General features: G+C 40.2%; 1 protein-coding gene across 2 annotated transcripts in view; it reads right to left on the reverse strand.

Annotated features, from left to right (window-relative positions):
• The window catches only part of ELMO1 (engulfment and cell motility 1), a 314,601-nt gene that overhangs the window by 259,770 nt on the left and 33,375 nt on the right, over positions 1–21,456 (reverse strand). For both annotated transcript variants that reach the window (XM_027675681.1, XM_027675682.1), the window contains exon 3: positions 2,356–2,505. In XM_027675681.1, the coding sequence (XP_027531482.1) occupies positions 2,356–2,433 (78 nt within the window). In that variant the 5' untranslated portion in view covers positions 2,434–2,505. The remainder of the gene's footprint in view (positions 1–2,355; positions 2,506–21,456) is intronic.

Consider the following 21,456-nt stretch of genomic DNA (forward strand, 5'->3'; position numbering starts at 1 on the left):
ATATACACAGCAGGTAAATTGGGATAAAGTGCAACAGAATATAAATAAGTGCTTCCAAGTATATGCAACAAGCAACCCAAAAAACCTCTCAGATTTTCTTCTGATCTCTTATATGGCATTTGTACTTCAATTTCTGGAATACCCTTAGTACCCTAAAAGATAAAGAACTTGCATCATGCAAGGTGAGGGGTTTCTGTTGCTCTTTTTAAAATAATAATGTAGTGCTGTTCTTTTAAATACTGTTTTTCTTCTTGGTAGGGGATCAGAGAGGGAGGAAACTGGTATGGCAAAGCTTTTAGGATTTTCTGAATATATGTTAAGTGGTGGCTAAATGAGCAGATCCCACCTGGGAGACAGGCACTGGCTGCAGTGTCTGGTCAATGGGTAAGTAATTTCTTTCTGCCTTCCTTTTCTCTCCTCTCCTTTATTATCTCCGACAGCTAGCCATCTGAGGTATGAATCATCTCCTCCACTACAGCTCTTCAACTCAATAGATGTTTTAAAGGAAACAGATTGGGGAAAAGTTAGCATTAAGTGAATCAAAAGCAGAGCTGCGTGCTTAGAAGCATGTATCACCCTATACGTTTTCAGGGTTCATTCCCACATTGCTCCCAACCTTGAAAAGGTAAATGTGTTTGTGTGCGGGGGCAGTAGGAAGGCATGTTTCTTTCCCATCGTTCCATGTCAGAAAGGTGAGGGATGTGACTCTCAAACTTCATTCCTTCATTTTCTTCTGCATCAGGAGAAGGCTGCTGTTAGCCTTCTCCCTTTCAAACTTGCTCTCACTCTTCCTCCTCCTCCCCATAAAGTGGCTTGCAGACAACTTGCAGGTTGTGTTGAAGAGTTCTACCCAATATACGTCAGCACTGATCTTTCTTGTCTCCTCTAAGTCTTACATAATAAAAGTAAAATCAAGGTTTCAGGAAAGTAAGCCAATATTTCAGATGAGGTATGAGGGTTTTATGAGAGTTCCTTTAAGCTATTTTGTAAATTAAAATCAATCACTTTGGTATTATTTTACTGCTGTTTGGAAGGAGACTGCATAATATTTGTTCAGTTTCGTCCCCACTGTACTTGGTTCATCATGACTAACACGCATCTTTTCCTGAACACAGAGTGCAATGTCTAACATTTGCTATATAAGAAAAAAGCAAAACATTCTTCACTCCAGAAGGCAAAAGATTTCTACCTTGCCTACTGAAAAATTTCAGCAAATGAAAATGGAAAACCTTGGCAGGTGAAAAAAATCAATCTACAAAGTTTGATTTCACTTGGGAACTCCCTTTTCCTCTAATGGGGCTTTCAGACTGCTAAAAATTCGACTGCTGTTATTCTAGCTCCCCTCTAGAACAATGTTTCTCCAAATTTCCCATAGGAATTTCCCAGGCATGTGCCACAAAATAGTTAACTATGAGTGAAACTGATTGCACTGCATGAAGAAATTATGAACCCATTACAGTAAAACATTTTCAGTGTGAATTCAAATGCTCTCCTCTCCAATAGAACTTTATAATATACTAAGTCCCCAGACACACTAGGGCCTAAAACACATCATGAAATGCTTTTTTTCACTCAGAATAATATTTACAGAAGTAATAATAATTCTAAACAGGTAACGCTGTAGGATTTCAAAATGTTATCAGTAAGCTGTTAAATATTAAAGAGGTTCCTTTTAATACACATGCCACAAAAACAATCTCAGCGAAGTCCAGAATATAAAACACAGCACTTGTATAACTTGATTTGGTTTGTTCCCCCCCACATCTAATTTCCTAAAAAGAGTTTTTAATTCAAAATTTTGAATTTGTTAACTTCTGTACACTGAATATAATCAGTCTATGGGGCCATTGCATCAGAACTAACGAGCTAAACAGAACAACCCCTGAGATTTCTGTATGGAACAGTAAAGATTCTCCTGCTCACTGTGCACCACTACTGAAGTTCCAAAATCTGCACTTGCTGCAGCCATTCAGTATGATTCTACTCCAAATGCAAAGCACTGACTAGAAATTTGAAGACTTTCCACCCAGACGTAACAACATTACCACAACTTTACAGCTGAACAAACTAAGGCACAAAAGTGTTAAGTGGGTCACACAAGCAGTAAATGCCTTATTTAAGCAGCTGTTCTAAAAGAAAAAGTAAATTAAGAAACTAGCTAAACACATCAAAACCATTAAGCAGTAAGAGAGGAAGAGGGTTACACCCCTTATAAAAAAAACGCCTTCCACCCCACATGCACTCACAGAAAAAATACTTGTGCATGGAAGTAAACAGAAAAGCAGAGACACAAACATGCAGAGACGAGCTTATTTATGCACAGGGCCAACTGAACACACATACACAGGCACTTACTTGATCTATTTCCATTAACTTGGGGTAGGCACCTGGCCACTCGATTGCCACCTTCACTATATCAGCAGGAGGGGGCATTGCGACGCTGCTGTTCACCAGAGCCAGTACAACTGGACACTAAATACTGCAGAGAGTCTCTCTCATTCACACCTGCAGGGAGGAAAAAAAAGAATAATACGGCAGTTCAGACAGAACTCCAGCGCTGCCACTTCAGTCTCCTACATTACCCCTGGCTGGGCAGGTGAATGAAAATGTATGTGTGTATGTATGTGTGTATGTATGTGCAAGAGCAGAAGAATGGCACATATTAGAGAAGCAAACACAGGACACAATGCCACAACACACTGCACAGCTCGACAGACTGTTAGAAAGATGGCTGAAGCACTGAAATGTACGGTGAATAACAGACATGCATTAGATTTAAATAGAAAAACTATTTTTAAATATTATTTAATATGCTGGTGGGAAAAAGCGACAAACTAGAGGAAGCTCCTGTTACAGTGTCACTCCTAGAGTCCCAAGGAATGTGACCAAATCAATTAACGCTGGCGCTCCAGGCAAAGAGATTGCCCAGGAAGTTACGGCCAGGAAACACTGTTTCTTTTAACTATAGCAATGATCTTCTGGGTGTTCACAAATAGATCACTGCACTATAGCAACCAGTATGTCAGGAAGAAGGCAGAACACACAGCAGTTTCCACATATATATACACAGACACATCCTCACCTTACGGATCCAGAGATACTCATATATAAATACTTCTCTGTGGTACATCTCAGACACGTGAATACACAAGGATATAGTATGCATTCACAGTGATATAATCAGCTACATAAGACGTCACAGTTCTGCAAAAATATAAGTATCTACAGGATCTCATGTCAAATAGTGCAGGCTGTGAATCTGAGGGAAGGAGAGGAAAGGGGAAGAACTAAATCCTCAGGTTTTGCAGAATTTAAGTTCTGTCTCTTTTGACTCACCAAGTTCTGTCTCCTTTGACTCATCAAAGTTTGTAACCTCACAACAAGAACAACAACAACAACAACAAATGTTTTTCAAGAAGGTGTAACGCCTCGCTGGGCTTGCAAACAAACCTGCACCCCTCTCCCAGCTCAGTGGTAGCAGGACACTCTCTCTAGTAGCAAAGCTCTGCAATTCTCAGACACAGCAACCCATGCACCCTGCTGCAGACAGGGAGGTTCCTGCTTGCTTTGCCTAGCCCTCCATGCCAACCGCGGCGCTTCCTGCATACTCTGTTGAGACCCAGCAAAGTGCCATCACACATGACAAAACAAGAGAATCTGCAGAAATCCCCAGAGGTGCAGTCCCACTTCCTCTTAGAAAAAGAGAAGGAAATGATGAAAGCATGGACACATGCTTGCACATAAACCCTTTGAAAAAGCTAAGGCAAGGAGAGGAGCTGGCTGAGTATACCAGACATCCAAAAGCCACAAACAGGTAAGAAAACTGACCACCTTCAGTTGCTGCTTCAACTAACCCAGTGTAACAACCTTTATTCAACTGCAGCAGAAGCATGAACTTCTGTCTGAACATCAGCTTGAACAAAATCATGAAACCATCCCTTTATGAAGAAATGTTGTACCTTTGTCTCACACTACTTTTATAAGTTGGAGTTCATCCAGCCTTCATGTATACGGCTCTGCGTTTCATTTTTTCTTGCGTGCCTCTGGTCTGCTCTGAAAAGACTCAGTCCTCTGAGTCTGCAAGCCCTGTTACATTCTACATAGGGTTCTCAACACATACTATAAAAGCAATTTGTGAACTTTAACACTCCAGCAATTTATTTCCAACAATGGCAGTTCTGACGCTGACAGGATCGCACATCACCACAAAGCAAAGCACAAGGCAGTAAATAAGACAATAGATGGTCTATAAATAAGACTGGATTGCAGGAAGTGCCTTGAAAGACTAAACAATGTGATTAAGAAACACTGTGATATTGTCTACATTTGGTAGATGTTACAGGAACCAGGAATAAACACAATTAAAGCATGCAGCTGGCTTGCTGGTCATTAAGAAGAGACAGACACTTACTTTTGGCTGTCTTTTACACTGTAGAGCCTTAGAGGATGCAAAGCTCTCACCATTTCTCCCCTAACAAATCACGCACCCACCATTTCCACATCCCACCAGTACTCCCCTCGCTGCACAAAACACTGCCTCAGCCAACCACCAGAAAAAAGTATTTTTGGTCATCTGGTTTTTACCATGTTCAAGTCTAACAGCTTCCCAGAGGTGGCACAACACGGAAAAAGGGAGGAAAAGAGAGATTTGTTGGCAGCAATGGGCTGTTAATCCACCTTGACAGTCAATTGAAACAGACTTTGGCACCTTCTGCTCCCAAACCCACAGTGATGCTGTTTCCCACCTCCTCAGCAGTGCAATCCTTGGTAGTCTCAGTCTGCTGTCATTTTGGTATTAAACCACCTGCAGCTATCTGACCTAATGTCTGACCAACAGGTTTCTCCCTGCATTCCTTGGCTTGGCACTCCATCCCTGGCAGCAGGGATGCTGGAAGCCTCTGCCAGGGCCTGAGTTTACTGGCCACAACACAAAAGGGCAGCAGCAGCTCCTGCCAGACAAACTTGACTGAGGATAGCTTCAGATGAGTAAGTCCTTATTTTCAACACATTTTATTTCCCCCCATCATGTTTCTTCTACAGTTTTAATAAAAAAAATCATCTGTAGGCCACATACCTAACGAGATAAAAGGAAGACCTTTAAAAAACATAGAATCCACCTAGTGCATGGGCAAAGAGTTTCTTTTGACTGGGAAGACAGGGAATCAGTCTGAAGCACTGTCATCTCTCACTGCAAGAGGTAAAGAAAAGTTATCTTGCAACCCAATGCCTTCCCTTAGAGGTTCACTAACTCCAAAGCTCACAATAAATGCTGGAGAAAAAACACTGATTCATGACCACTGGCCATAAGTACAAAAGCAAAACAACATTACACAGCAATAAATTTACAGAAAACTTCCATTTTCCCATACAAATGAGGGCATTAACTCCTGTTTTACTTTAGTGAATTGTGGGCAATCTTAACAAGTCACGTAGGAAGAAAGGTTTAAGAAAGAAGAGTCAAGGTAAGTTGATGGTAAGTTAATCAAATTCAGTTATGGAAAATAAGCATTTACATTCCAAAGCAAGGCACAAGAGAAGTCTGCCACAGCATGCAGAAGACAATTTCAATGTGACTAGTTTTAACATAGGCTAGCACAGATCTCCTACATAATTATAATTATTACTACACATATGCTTATACAGTCATAAAACACAAAGCTAAGTGACAGATCTTTAACTAATAGAAATGGATGTAGTTCCACTTTTCCTACCAGAAAACCAACTCAAAGATAACAAGGTGGTCTGCATGCTGAAAAGCAGATAAAATCATCACTTTCTTTCTGTTTCTCTGTGGACATCCTAGTCAAATGTGCTGACTTTTTCTGTCTTAGTTCATAATCTTATGAATCCAATGCAGGATCCAAAAGATAATTTAGTTTCATTCTACCTATGTAGCAATGCCTGAAGCAAATATCCTTTTGGGGTTTTTTAAGGCCAAAATCATGTTTAGCTGTCATCACAAAATTATTATTGCAAAGAAAATTCTGCAATTCAAAATTACCTACTATTCATGTAGGTGCTGACAATTCAAAATTACCTACTATTTATGCCAGTGGTACACAGTGTCCTAGACACTGCCCAGTAAAATAAGGAAGGCACACACCCTGGTGTGATATGCTTCCAATTTAGTAAGCAATTTTCATTACGTGAATGAAGAACTAGAACTGATTTCAATAGCTTTTCGTTATGCCAGCAGCAGGCAAGCAGTGAAAAGGATAGGGATGTCACTAAAGGGTCTAGTTATGGAGTTTTCTCAAGTGCAATTCCTTTTTCTCTCCCAGTGGGAACTGAGAAGCACTGACATGTAAGAGCAACTTTGCAACTCATTTTTAAAATATTTATTTTCAAGGCAGAATCTGAAGGCAAGAGGATGCATATGCAGGCACAAGTATATGAAGGGGAGGAAAGGGTCTGAGAAAAAGGAAGGCAAATTCCCATTGTTTGCCCTAATGCATGCAAGGAGCTGTAACCAGGAGGGTGTTTAAACAACTTACATGCTCAAAAGCACACTATTTTATAATTTGAGGGAAAAAAAAAACACAATCAAAACATGTCTACCACTTGAGCACACTTTCTTCCATCATGTGGTTTTGCAGAGCTATGATAGATTAGCCTATTAAAGTGTAAATTTGGTGATTTATTGTTATTACCACATATAGTATATATATGCATTTCAACTATGCTATGAAGTGCTTGCAGTGGTCTACTAAGTCAGAGTAACAAACACTGAAGTTGGAGATCAAAGTATATTAGATTTAATGTAAAAATGCATCAGCACAGACATGCAAGCTCTCAATTTACCTGCCTGGCTCTGAGTGATTCATTCAGCACAAAATACATTGAATTTTCCTTTTCTACCTATGCATTGCATGGGGAAAACAGGATTTTATTCGTGTATGAAATTAGTTCTCAGTGGAACTCTTCCTTTTTCTTTTTTTTTTTCTTTCAACTTGTTTTGCAATCTCCTTGGCACTTTCCATACAAAGATCTCAAAGTACTTTAAATAATTTAAAGCTATCAGAGCACATCTCTTAAGAAATAAACCCTATTCTTACTCTTCAGACAGGAGAAAAATGCAAAGCTAACAGGAGATATGTGACTTGCAGCTCTACTCATATATGAAAACAGAAGCCTAAAACAGCTTATTTCTTCTTTTACAGAAGAGATGTAATATTCAAAGAGCAGGCCAGGTCATTTCATGAGCAGCTTGAGTAAGAAAATTAATGATCAAAAAGCGACCGAAGGAACGCCAAGTGCACTTGAGAATTTAATAAAACAAAGCACATGTTTTTCCTTCCTGGACAAAAGGCAGCATACATAGGAATCACCTGGAGCTGGCACAGATTTCCTCCCCACCTCGCCCTGCCCCCCCCTCACAGGCAGATTTTTCCATAGCATTTCTTCAAGGCGAAGGGAAGTGAGGGCAATTATGGTGACAGGACAAAGCAGGGCACAGCAGGTGCTGGCAGGGAGCTGAGCACTCAGTCAGGCATGCGGGGTCCCACAGCAGGAGGAGCGGCACGGGCCCCTCCGCTCAGCACCTTACGTAAGTAACCACTTCTTGTCAAACCTCATCAGCTTCCTCCCCTCAGCTCCCGTGGCCCCAGCAAACAGAAACTAAGTGGCAAGTTCAGCTGGAAGGTCCCTCGGGGACCAAGTCTGATTAACGATTTTAGAAAGATAATCCACTGCTGGATTAATATCCCCCAAGAGAGTTATTTTCGGAGTTAAACTGCATGACTGAACAGCTGAGTCTAAGGAGATGTAAACATGCTCTACCATCTCTGCAAGAAATAAAAACAGGGCACAGAAGCCAGGGGGCTGGATGTACACTTTGTGTACATAAAAAGGCTTTCATGCTGCCTTTTTCCCTTTTGTTGCCCGTTCAGCGCTATTCACCCCTGAACTAGACAGGAGTCAAAGGCCCAGCAGACCCATGTCAATAAAATCTACAGATGCTTTGACACAAATGGAAGATAAAGCTGTACAGGAGCTATGAGCTGTACTCTAGTAAGAGATGGAAAAAATGCAGTGATCTCAGAGAGCAGGCAACCCGGGGGGACTGCTACCCCCTCTGCAGCAGCCACCAACACTGCAGGAAAACATGACTCCACTCAACAGACTTCCATTGTTCAGAGCGGTCCATCAGCTTCCCAACAGGAACATTTCTTTGATGTTGAACCCTCAACCTGTTGTTCAATAATGCATCATTAGCCCAGGAATGCACCATTTAATATTATTATAAAATGAACTTTGGACCCTTCAAGTTTAAATACAACACTTTTCCTCTCCAAAACACCTGGAAACCAAGTATTGGAGGAGATTTTAGGAATATGGCAGTAAAATGTACAGAACAGGACAGTTTTTGCCACTGGTGAAGTTGTTCAGGAAGCAGAGCTAATAATCGTGTGGTTATCACCTATCTCATTCCCATATACCCATAACCTTTCTTCACAATTTCATTCTAAGCATTTTCTCTTTCCCACAGTCATCTTGTTCCTCTTCTTAGGGAGCATTTTATGTGATTGAGGCTGTACTGTCATTGACAGGTCAGCTCACTCTCAAAAAAAGTACTCTTCAAAACTAGAGAGCAAAAAAAGCCTTTAACGGGTGCTTCAAAAGAAAAGGTGGAAGAAAACACAACAGACTGTATGTACTCAAAACATAAGCAAGCAGACTGTCTGGTCTTGCTTCTAAAGCACATATTGAAGCATATTAGAAAAATTCAGGTACTTTAACTTGTACTCCCCTGCTTCTAGGAAGATCATTCTCCTTTTACTACGGAATTTTTAGTTACATGTCTATAATTCAGAAGAGGACTGAAAACTTAGTTTTCATTATTCAAGTTTTTATTTGAACCTTTGTGAGAATTTAATTAACACTCATATACCATACAGAAAGATGCTCTGTTCACTAAAGACCTTTACATATGAGGTCTTTGAACTACAGATAAGGAAAGTATCAAACTCAAGTATTCAAAAGACAATTCCAATTAAAAGAAATTATTATTATTGTTGTTGTTGCTGCTGTTCTTGTTAAAATAAGCTAACTAACAAAACACCCAACACAAAACCAAAATGCACCAACACAACCCCCACACCAAAAGCCCAGAAGTCAAAGAGCTAAGGCTTCACAAAAAAGTCCATGATTTTTCAAAGATGCTAAGTACCTACCCAGCATATGAAATCTGAAGACCATGGCAGGTATCAAGTACAGAAACAAAATTAAACGCTACTCTGAATACCAACGTTAGAATCTACTTAAACTTTTCACAGTTTATCAGGGCTTGCTGCTTCATTTGAGGTTGTTTCTCATCATTGGGTTGTACTCCAAATGTTTCTAAACTGAAGCAAGCATCCCTTAAAATCCAGCTGAATACAATTTTCTTTTCCTACCTCTCAAGGCAGCCTCACACAACCCGAGAGGTAGGAGTGAAGTAATGGGGAAGAGATGAAGCCTCAATTTCAGCCAGTAGTGCTGCTCTTCTTAAGAGTTGTAAGGAAATAATTAAAGATTTCGGCATAGGAAGCTGGAGAGCAGAAAGAATGAAAGAAAGAAATTGACACATTGAAACAACAAAATAAAGCAGTGCAAAATATTACTGCTCAAGAGGATGAAGACAATTTTTTTTTGTTTGGGGGATGAAGGGAAAGGGGTGGTGCTTTTTAATGTTTAAGCTAAGCACACTCCAAAGGAGTCAAATGTAACTGGAAATGGAATAGGTTTATTACAGGCTAGTTGAAAATAGCTGAAAAGAAACAGAGAAAGTTCATCAAAAGTGCTGTGAATTTTGAATAAAATTCAATTAAGGATTGTAAAGAAATCACAAAAAGTCGCAGACCTCTTTTCTGCTACTAGCATGATCTGGCTATGGTACTTTGTACTTTCCTGGCATTTGGATAAGTCAGCAGGCTAGAAGGGACACACAAAAGAGCATCTTGAGTCAAGATGATAACACTTTACTGCCTTGCTTCAGCAGAGGCCGAATCAAGAAAATGATGACTGGCTATATCCCAAAGGAGATAACAGACACAAGAAGATAAGCTCAAAGTTAGGAAAAGCCCTAAACTTCCTGCTGGAAGGAAGATGAAGCAGCAGTATAAAAAACAAAGAGAATTTTTTACCTATCAATGCTTACTTACAGAGGAGCTAATGGTACTGCCAGGAAGTTAGTCATCAAATGGAGGAAGAGAAGGCAGCAGAGACAGTGAATGCTAGAGGAAATAACAAGTGAACTGATGGGTTAGACAGGATGTCGAAGGTTGAAACAAACAGAATTATTTTCTAAAGTAACCATTCTACATAGAAAAACCCCACGGAAAAGAGCCATATTGCTATTCCACAGTAAATAAGCAGAGCCTAATGTTCATTATAAGTAAAAGAAAAAGTAAAAGAAAGGGTGGATATCACTTATGAATCTGAAGAGGGCACAAAAATTTTGAAGACACCAGCCTTTTGTCAGGCACTGACACTGCTCTTCAAAGATGAGCAGTTTTGGCTGTCACAATGTAACAAGGATAATAAAGCTCCTAGAAAGCATCCAAAGGAGGGCCACGAAGATGGTTAAGGGTCTAGAGGGGAATTCATATGAGAACCAGCTGAGGTCACTTGGCTTGTTGAGCCTGGAGGAGGCTGAGGGGAGACCTCATCATCACAGTCAGCAGCTTCCTCACAAAGGGAAGTGGAGGACAGGCAATGATCTCTTCCTTCTGGGGACCAGTGACAGGGCCTGAGGGCACAGCATGAAGCTGAGTCAGGGGAGCTTTTATGTTGGAGATTGGGAAAAGGTTCTTCGCCCTGGAACAGGCTTCCCAGGGAAGTGGTCAGCACCAAGCCTGTCTGAGTTCAAGAAGTGTTTGGGCAATACTCTCAGGCACATAGTGTGACTCTTGGGGTGTCCTGTGCAGAGCCAGGAGTTGGACTCAATGGTCCTTGTGGGTCCCTTCCAACTCAGAACATTCTATAACACTATGAAAGATGACAAAAAACAAGAGAAGGAAAGAAACCACCTGTCAGTAATCTTGCAGCAGAAAGCAGCTCCATCTACAGAGGTGTTCATACCAGCCCTGTTTCTCTTATACTTACTGCAATCAGTGCATCAAAACAGCTAACAGTCAAAACACCCCACGTTCTCCTGACTTCTCAGCACTATATAGTCTCTGAATCCACCCCTGCAGACTCCTAACTCTCTGCCAGCTTACACTCTCATATTCACAAAGAATAATTTGCCCTTAACACTTGTGGACTTCACAGTGGTGGCTCTCTGGAGGAAATTCAGCAAAACAAGACAGCAAATGGAAAAGTAGTAATGGCCAAGAAAAAAAAAAAGCATGGCATAATTAATATTAGAGACCTTGTCTATAACTAACATTTGTGGAATAATTTGAGCTATTCTGTATTAAAGAGATTGTATCTCCAAACAATATCAGTTGTTGAGACTAAGCCAGCATTATAATGGACATCATTAAACTCAGTTTGGAAACAGGAAAACAGAGATAGTAAGGAAACAAACATAGACACAGTCACATCCACAAACAACTATTGTGCATATGCCCATCCTTAACACTGATGTCACCCTGCTTTGCAGAGTACTGCTCAGTCTGTGTACCTGCAAGCCTGGAACCACTGTTCTGGGGACACCCCAATGAGGTATCACCCTCCCTTTCAATACTGACACACACCTTGGGGCCATTGTTTGTAATTCTAGATCAAGTGAAACTTGCATACCTGAGCAGTCCTTTCAATTATACAGCCAGATTAACCATAAGATCACTGTAAGGTAAAATACAAGCAAAAAGATACTGAAGAATCCAAGTACAAGGTAAAGTTCAGGTTCACACAACCAGAACATGGATGGTATTTTGGAGGGATGCAAGAAACCTCTTGGAAGAAACCTGACTACAAGGTATTAGCAGTGCCAACACTGCTCACCCAGCCCATTTCCAGGAGAGATTCATCCAAATGCTTGGTAAACTGTGTTAAACGTGACACTTGGTAACAGGAGATCCGGGTAGTTTAACACAAGACTATCCCTTACTCATCTCTCTATTGCAAAACCATGAGTAGCAGATGACCCTGCTTGAGCAGGTGGGTTGGACAAGATGACTTCCAGTAGTCCCTTCCAGCCTCAACCATTCTGTGATTCTCTGAGAGCACTGATATAATGTCCCCAAGCACTCTTGAAGTCCTAGCCTATCCATCTGCGTTTAAATATTGTGCCTTTCTGTAGTTAACTGTGCACACAATGAGCAAAAAGAGCTGCTTTGTAGCAGGTTGCTTTCTATGCCAAAATAAGATTCTCTAAACATATTAAAACCAGCCATTGGTTACAACTTAGGAACAATCTCTATAACTCTTCCCAGCTGGCATCCAAGAGCACTCATTCAAAAAATACCCCAGTCTTCCATAATTTGAACTAAAATTTTAAAGATCAATATGAAACTTTACTTCTGACAGGAAAAATATTGCTTTTGTCTTACAGTCTAATAGATGACATTCAAGCACTGGGTACAATTTGTGGTCACCCCATAATTTTACTGCACACTTTGTTCAACATTAAAATCTGCATGGCCCAGGGAAAGAGGAAAGAGTGATGTAAACATCATCCTTTATTGGTTTGAGTCATAAGCTCTAGGGAGTCATGCAGTTTAAGCAGCGGACAACAGTTGAAAAGCTTACTGTCTCTCCCTTTTAGCAGGGACATCAGGACAGGCAATGTGTTCACTCAGAAATTACAACCCACATGTGAACTGAAACCCCCACTGAATCTACTTTATGCTATTATGCTGAGCTATTAAAAAAAAAAATTGGGGGGAGGAGAGGAGAGCAGTTAACTGCAGCTAAAGCTAAAGAGAGGTGTTATGATTGTCTACTGTTCTTATTATCAGAAAAAAGTGGAAATACTTTCACAAGAAACTTGACTCATGAAAAATACTATGTAGTTTAGTAAATATGTTTACTTCATGGCTCAGGTAAGAAGTCATTATCAATTAAAAAGTCACCTTTGTAGTACATATGATCTGTTTCTCCAAGTATCTCATAAGTAACTATCATTTCAAAGGTGCTCTAAGACTCCTCAGATGACTGGAGCTAATACTCACTGTCAAAAGCTGATGATGGCACAGCTGTGTTTCCCCATCGCCACGCTCTGGTTGAAGCTCCTGCTCCAGCCTCGCTGGGAACATGCACAGTTATGCCAAGAATGAGCAAAACACTCACTGTTTCCAAATTGGCTAATAAACGAACTGAGAGCTTAACCTCCCCACAATACACGTATCCAGACAAGCAACAAGCACTGAGGACTGAACTGTGCCAGCCACATTATTCTGCAAGACGACTCGTAGCAGTTTTCTTCCCAGGAGCCAGAACATCAATTGTCACCAACTGCTGCTGCAACTCAATCAACTTCTATCAAAACACCCATTCAAAGTGAACCAGCACTTGCTGTGTGATGCTTTACTCTATTATCCTAAAAACAAATAGAGTGCCTCAAATATTTAATACCCTTTTTATGCCACACAGGAGTTATTGCCAAGTATTTTACCTGCTGAGAACTTACAAATGCTAACTACAGAGCAGGGAGAAGCTGGCAGCAACAGGCAAAAGGACATTATGCCTTTGCTGCATAATAACATGCATACCTCTAACTCATTACATAGCAAAAAAATTGGATCCTTGTAACTGTTTTATGTTAAAAATATTGTAATACATGTACATCATCCTTGGCCACCATCCTTACATTCTCTGGTAAAATAAAATCTTTCTGCTCCAAAAAACTTTCTGAATGGCAAAGTCCAGTTCCACAGCAGATCTGGTGTCTGCTTCCCAACGTCACGGCTTTGCCTCCCTCTCCCCAGTGCAGCACTGGCGCTTGTCCAGCCGGCTAGTTCAGAGAGATGGAGTGCCCAAAAACTAACCCACAAAACAAAAACAAAGACACATTTTCAGACAGATTAGCCCCTTGAATGCATTCACCACTCACTCACCCAAGTATCAGGACCACAACAAGGAATGTGTAAGGCCAAAGATGAAAACAGGAATATAACCCACTCATCTTAAACCATTGTGTAAGCATGTCCAGAGACAAAAACAAAGGATTTACTTCACCTGTGCAAAGTTCCTGGCACACAACTGAGATTCAATGCCATGGGGAAGAATGATGTAAAAGTATGCAATTACTAAGTTCATTATGGTATGTCTCATTAACTCAATAAGCTCCTTTATAATTGTAACAGACACTAAAAGATTAAAGCATTTGGATAAAATCCAAGTACATTTCCAGTGCTCTGATGATTGCCAGAGTTGGTATCTTCAGAAATACAAAGTAACACCCCTTCACCAAGTCCCCTGCGAGAGAAACCACTGTTTATCCTTCTTCCTTTCAGACTTCAGTGTTCCCAAATTAAATTTTCCCATTGCACTTGGGGCTGAGGGGTGGCAGATTACTGTTCAGTTAGCTGTCTAGTTCAGTTTGACATGTCAGAACTGTTTCCAAATAAAGCTGTCAACTGATGTTGACCATTTTGAACTTCCTAGAGGGCTAACACCTGGCTGAAAAGTCCTTTGTGTGAAAGGCAACAGGAAAACAAAGCCAAACACATAACTCTCTGGCAAGATCATTAGCTCTCTAATGTTCAATCAGAAGTGTGATTTAGGTATTAATCGCTTTAAAACACAATGGAGTCCTCTTTCTGCCCTTCAGTTAAACACTTCTACTCTACTGAAATATAGTTTTACAGGTTTGGCAGCATGGTGACAGCAGCAAACACAGAGCTTACCCACTCTCATTTTATGCTATATTAAGCAATATTCACAGGTTGTACACTGAAAGTAAAAGCATTTCCAAAAAGCCGCAGTGCGCATCGCTACTGAAAGAATACTTCATTTTTTCTCAATGATGCAGTCCTCGAGCTGCATTCACAGAACCAAAGACACAGCCCATCAGAAGATTTTAATCTGGAGTAAGGAGTATAATCAGGAAAGAGACATCCCATTTCCAAAGCTGCCAGACAACCCGGCCTGTAACAAGTAAGTGGACTGCGCATCTCTGAAGACCAAGACTTGAGTCCCATTTCAGTTACAGTCCCTTACTCCTAACAGAGGGTTTGGCTGTTCTGTCAGAGCTGGATGCAACTTCCTTCTACTTTGTTTGGAGGATATATGTAGGGCTCACAAAAACATGTTCTCCACAATATGCAGTTGCCAACTAGTTCTTCTTGATCTGGGCATGCAAAACTTAAGAGAACAGTGTACATGAGGAATGAAGGAAAAAATGAAGATTTTTTTTTTAAGTTTTCTTTTCACCTGTGCCATTCTCCAAACTCTGGAGCAGACTCCCACAAGTCACACCACCTTCACAAGCTCTCTTCTTGGAGTATAAAGAATTAGAGGTATTTCACCCAAACATCTTACCTTGTTGGTCTCACCCACTATGCCAACAATTTTGACTAGGACTGGGATAAAAACCCCAAAATTATTATATTAACTCACTTGAAGTAAATTCTGAAGCAGCACTGCCAATAGGTAAACATGCTACATCAGTGCCCAGGACAAAATCTAATGCTCCCAATTTAAACAAGACAGAAAAATGTATTCTAGCATTTGCAAAACAAACCTCAGGACACAAAAGCTCGAGATTTTTATTTGACCTCAGTGTCATTGAGAAATGTAATCATTAGCAGCTAGTATAAGACACGGACCGCAGAAAAATAAACTGAAAAAATCCACCTGCAAATAGACCTTATATCTGCCAAGTTTGTTCCCCACAGCACTGATGAAAGAGAACTCTCTACCATACGTAGTAATCACACTGTTTAAATGAGCAGAGAGTTTGCTTCAAAAAATGAACAGAGAAGTTACTTCAAAGACAAAGATGTTAAACTTGGAACCAAGAACACTTGTGTTTAATTTTCTTTCATTCAAAGGCTTTGTGTGTGGCCACGTACTTGCCCTTTGGTCCTCTGTGCCTCTAACAAGCAACTATAAAATGGAGCACCACACTTCTTCAGAGAAGTTGAGAGGCATTTAGAGGCTACAAGGGGTTGTATCTAAATCAGGCTCACAGATTATCTAGAATGGGAAGCTGCCTTATTTATTCATGTTCTTGGAGAGATTACACACCTGGATCTTCCTGCATTTTACTCTTCCCAGCCCTCAAGACCCTGAAAGTAGAGACTGGTTTATCCATTTCCTGCTACCATCCTTAGTTTCAATACAACACCTCCCACTAAAAAACAGAGAGGTAGAAGTGGAAGATGCAGCTTCAGGGTCTGCTGGAAACAGGCTATGCTCTTTTTTGAGCATTACAGAGCAGCTATCCATCAGACAGGGCTTCTCACAAGGATCCCAGATATGCACTCTGGGATGGGACAGAAAGGGGCAAACACTTTTTTGGCTATATTTATTGTCCAATAAATATAATAATTCTCTTAGTCTCCAAATTAAAAGATTCATTACCAACACAAAATGATAAATACACTTCTAGGTGGACTACATACTTTAAAACAAATCAGCAAGGGAAATTAATTTCCCAGGCAAAATAAAAGCATCACCATTTTACTCATTTAAGCCAAGACTGAAAGAGCACACAGAACATGCTGTAGGGACCTAGTCTGAAGTCTCATTGCCATTTTTCATTACATATAAAGCTGTTTTTCCTTATGTTAAGCATCCCCAAGGCACGCACAAATGTCCGTGGAGCCAATCAAAATGCAAATATTCAGAAGCAGCCCAGTAAGCAACTACTGCTCATGTCTTTACCATGTTCTCCCTTTTACTCAGGCTTTCATTGTTTGATATGTGTGACTTTGCAAAAAACTGTGTGCTTTGGTTCTAGAGTCCTGAAAGTTTAAGCTGTTCTCAACTTAGAAACAGTCTGTCAGAAATAGTCTGTCATCTGGCTCATTGGTTCAGCCATTCCAAGCAACTGCCCTAATTTCAGCATACACATGACAGGAAGAGCCCCCTGTCCTGTCACAGTTACCTCTTTCCGGCCTCAAATAATCTCTGTAGTTTTACACAGTGAAATTAATGCAAGGCTGCTGGTTTCCTTCTCTCCTGCCCTTGCTTTTAGTCATTTAATTGCTGAAGTGGAAGTACAGATGTTAAAAGAGACAGGCACATGACAGAAAATGCTTTCCTCTTGCTTTAAAGATGCATAATGCAACAGCAAGATGAAAGATCCCACAGCTACAAAGGATTCCAATTTTCTCAAGAACAGTTTCATCTCTAACAAGATCAAACTCAACTATTCCCCATAAATTGAGGAGGTGCCACTTTTTAACAGTTCCTTTCTTAAATCCATTACTATTTCTTCTGGTTCATTAACCAACCTTATTTAAGAAAGAAGAATCATATCTTAAAAGAAAGAAGGCAGCAAGGTAGCTTTGCATGCCACCAGACAAGTTACAATATGTATTGCTGCCTTCTGTTAAGAGAAACTCAACCATGCCAAAGGCTGGCAGTCTCTTCCAGCAGCTGAGAAGTAAAAAGTCTTGTTGAGGACGTTTTCGTTTTGAGCAGCCACATGTGACACAGCACAGCTACTAGGCTGTGAGAAGGAAGGGGCCACAGGTCTGTGCTGGCAGACTGTGGGCCTCTAAATTTTTGTTTTCAAGTATGCAAGAATATATTACACTTCTATATAGATGATAAAGCTAGCAATGATACCCATGAAAGGTGTTTTCAAGCACTTTTAGATTAAATGTCACCTATAGCATGATTTGACCTGGATCTGCTTTTATATTTTTTAATCATTGACTTATACTATGTGCATTAGAAGTCACTGAGGACAAAAGGTATTTGTATTTAAGACATTATTTTTGCTTTTGTATGACTTTAAATTGATGACAGCTTTAAAACCCACTAGAGTAAGCAAGGATTAGACCTTAATGTGCTTTCCTTGTTTTAGTACATAAAATTTTCACATGGTCAACTTCAGAAAGAATAGCAACTGTCAAGAGTTTTACCATGTTCTACTTTAATAGGGATGAAGCAGGGAAACATTTCTTTATTGTTTTTTAAACAGGACATGCATTCATAGAAGGAATCTAAGCCTAAAACTCACCTTTAGCCTAGGCAGGACAATCCATCTCTCTCACCTTTGGCTTTTTTTCTCTCCTTTTATTTTCTGACAGTGTTTTATTTCCCTGTACATGACCCAATCTCCAAGTCTTCTTCCACTCCCTCAAAGAGATTACATTCACACACACACCAACCATTTTTTCCCCAGGCAGAGATTTTGTACCAACTGCTGAACTTTCATCTCAGCCAAAGTACATCCCAGCTGAGATGCAACAGAGACATTTCAACCCTCACCAATCTCTCTCCGCACTTTTGAGGTTTTTAAAGCACGGGGATGCAAGACCTTCACTGCCAATTTGGGAATTTCAGAAATGCACACTGATATTTCATTCTTCCTGTATTTTTTTTTAAATGTCAGACTGAAACAACCTATGCTCTGTAGAAGACAATTACTATTGCTTTCATGAAGGTTAAAAGTTCAAAAAGAAAGCTGGTTTCTTCATTTAGCAGCCTCTTTCAACAATTACGATAAAAAGAGTGATGTGGATGCGTAGGTATGGCAGCAAGGGGGATGAGAGGATGGGTCTCAAAGTTTTTAATTCTTTTATTTATGACTCCCCCTCTTCCACCAGATTCTGACCTTACCCTCTTCAGGGGACACTGTCCCAAATACCAGCAATGATTAAAAGCTAGGAGAGACACATTTCTTGCTGTCCTCCTCAACACAAACAGAGCAAATAGTCCCCAAAGCACATTTTTCCCTGCAGCCTTTGGGAAAACTTGTCCCAGACACACAAGACATAACGATGCAAATTATACAAATTATACCTCTTTTTCAAGCTTGCAGGCTTACTAAGCCTTCTTTCAAAATCCTCTTCATGCTGACAGACATAAATCAAGCAAGCAAACTTGCTCTGTGAAGTCAAAACTTCACATGGCCATAAAAGTCTTGCTTTTTCTTTTTTTCTTTTTTTAAACATTAACTTTGCACATGAGCATATGCACCAAAAATAATGCACTGAGTATTATCTTGCATTGGATTTTCTAATGAAAATACTCTGTAACCACAAAAGGAAATGCTTACAGATCACTAATGAAGGGACTGATTCATAAGCCTCAGAGAACAAGTGTTGAACAATGTACACTCAGTGAGGTTTCAGCTTTATCCCTTATTAAAATAAACCCACATGCTTGATCTTTGCCCGCTTTGATTTATTAATGTTGTTGCTTTTCAAGATTTTGAAAGTAAGTATGAACAGAGGAGTTAGAAGAAAACAATTCATCACAAAAGCCTTATACACCAAATGTTAGAATTGCCATCTATCTTACTTCCTCTCTTAAAAAGGTGCATTTATAAATTTGAAGGACTAGATGGGAATTCCAGTTTGAAAGTCACAAAAGTAGGCTGATGGAAACAGTAAAATACTACATCCCAAATGTAACATAGCCTCTGCTACTGTACATAAAACATCAGTTGGTCATCTGTCAATCCACTAAAATGCCACATGCATTGGAAAAATATTAAAGTATCAGCAAGAAAAAAGGAAGAATCCTTTGAAAAGGCCAGAGACTTATCGATTCTGAGTTGTGCATAAATAAACACTCATATCCAAGGCAACTGTGTGGCTTTACATCTCAGTATCTTATGTTCCAGACATTTTCCCCACCTGAGTTCTTCACTGGAATGCAAATCTGGATTAAAGTCACAATGCAGAGTTTATCCTTTCGGTTGAGTCCCATTCCACAGGATATTTGTTCTACACTACAAAGTGTGTCACATTTTCCATGGAGCATTCAGGAAACTCCTAGCACAAAAACAATGAACGGGATGTTGTGGGTCAGGATAGAGCTACACTCACTGAATAGCAACATTTGAGGAAGGGGAGGGGGAAACTTCGCACAGTCTTTTATTAGTTGGCATCTTCTTGATTCCAGCCCTATGCAGGCTTTTGTGGGATAATCAAAGTTTGCATGCAGCTCTTGGTTGGCCAGAGCTATCCCTTGGTTTTACAAGAACTTAATGTCCCAGATAACTTTATAGGACTCACAACCATGAAACAGCTGTGACAGCTTCAGCCAGTCCACCACAGTTCATACTCTTGCTCTTGGACCATCTGTGAACTGATCATGGGCATGTCTGCTAGTCATCCTGAGCACAGGACAGACCTGTACATTTGGGGTTGTTTTGAACGTTTCCGCTAATAAAACTATCACTGCTCAGAATTATTGTTGTAATTCAGATCTGATCTATTACTACATTACTCCTATCCTGTGCCTGGAAATACTTGGAGCATTAATATTCCCACAGCAAGAGGGTAGCTACACAGAACGCAAGGGCAATACCCATATGTTGAAGTTTCCCATGCCCACAAGCATTCAGAAGCTGGTGCTCTACCTCCTCACTGGATCCTTCCTGTATAGGAAGGCCTTTGCATAGTACTTCAGTTGGATTAAAGCTTATGCACCTTCCAGAAACACCTCTTGGTAAACCCTATGCTCCCAACTCTTGGTGGAGTCCATGTAACAATAGATACGTGCTGTGAGACCATGGGAGGGACCACAACTCTCATCCTCCCCCAACGGGTGCTGGCTGTAACAGAAAGGAATCACTGAAAACCCTAGTTCTTTAAAGAACCACTAAGAATCAAAAAACAGTGGAAGTTCTTGAAGACCAGTGAGCTCCTGAGCACTGCTCTTCCTTTAGTAAAGTGGTCACCCTCATTGCACGTGAATGAAGCCCCAAGAGGTTGGTGTTTTGGTTTTTATTCAGCAGCAGTATGCATTTCTAGCTTCCTTATTTCAGATCTGGTTTTATTCATCAGACTTTCCACATGGTAATCCTGGAAGAGCAACTCTAATGCAATACTTTCAGCATCAAATTGAGAGGCCTAATTTGTGGCCACAGCTGTGGCCTGTTATCTGTACTTCATCACTCCAATTCAGCACAACACAAACTCCATAATTCTTCAAACTCTGACATGCCTTAACACCACAACAGCAATTAACTGGCCTCTTCCAGACTCTGCCATTAAAATAAAACTAACATACCACAATCTGAAAATAAAACAAATTCAGTCCCAGCCCTACCCAACGTCTCTATAATTTAAAGAAAACTCCTGCAACTTCAGCATTTAAGAATTGGGACTTTTGACAGAAACTTTTTTTATTCATATGCTTACTTTTAAAGGTTACTGATAAATCCAAACCAGTAACTTCACACTAGCACCCAAACTACGTCATTAGCTAAACTTTTTACAGGGACTTGGGAAAAAAAAGTCTCCCGTGGTCAAAACAAAAGTAAAACTAACTGAAATATTTTCATATTGACCTGAAAGAAAAACAAACAAACAAAACATAAAACCAACCAAAAACTCCACCCAACAACTACTGCACTACAAAGAATTTAAGATTAAATGGCAGTTTCAAAGACAATTC

Source organism: Neopelma chrysocephalum, unplaced genomic scaffold (assembly GCF_003984885.1).
Source record: "Neopelma chrysocephalum unplaced genomic scaffold, ASM398488v2 Primary Assembly neopelma1_26, whole genome shotgun sequence".
NCBI lineage: Eukaryota > Metazoa > Chordata > Aves > Passeriformes > Pipridae > Neopelma > Neopelma chrysocephalum.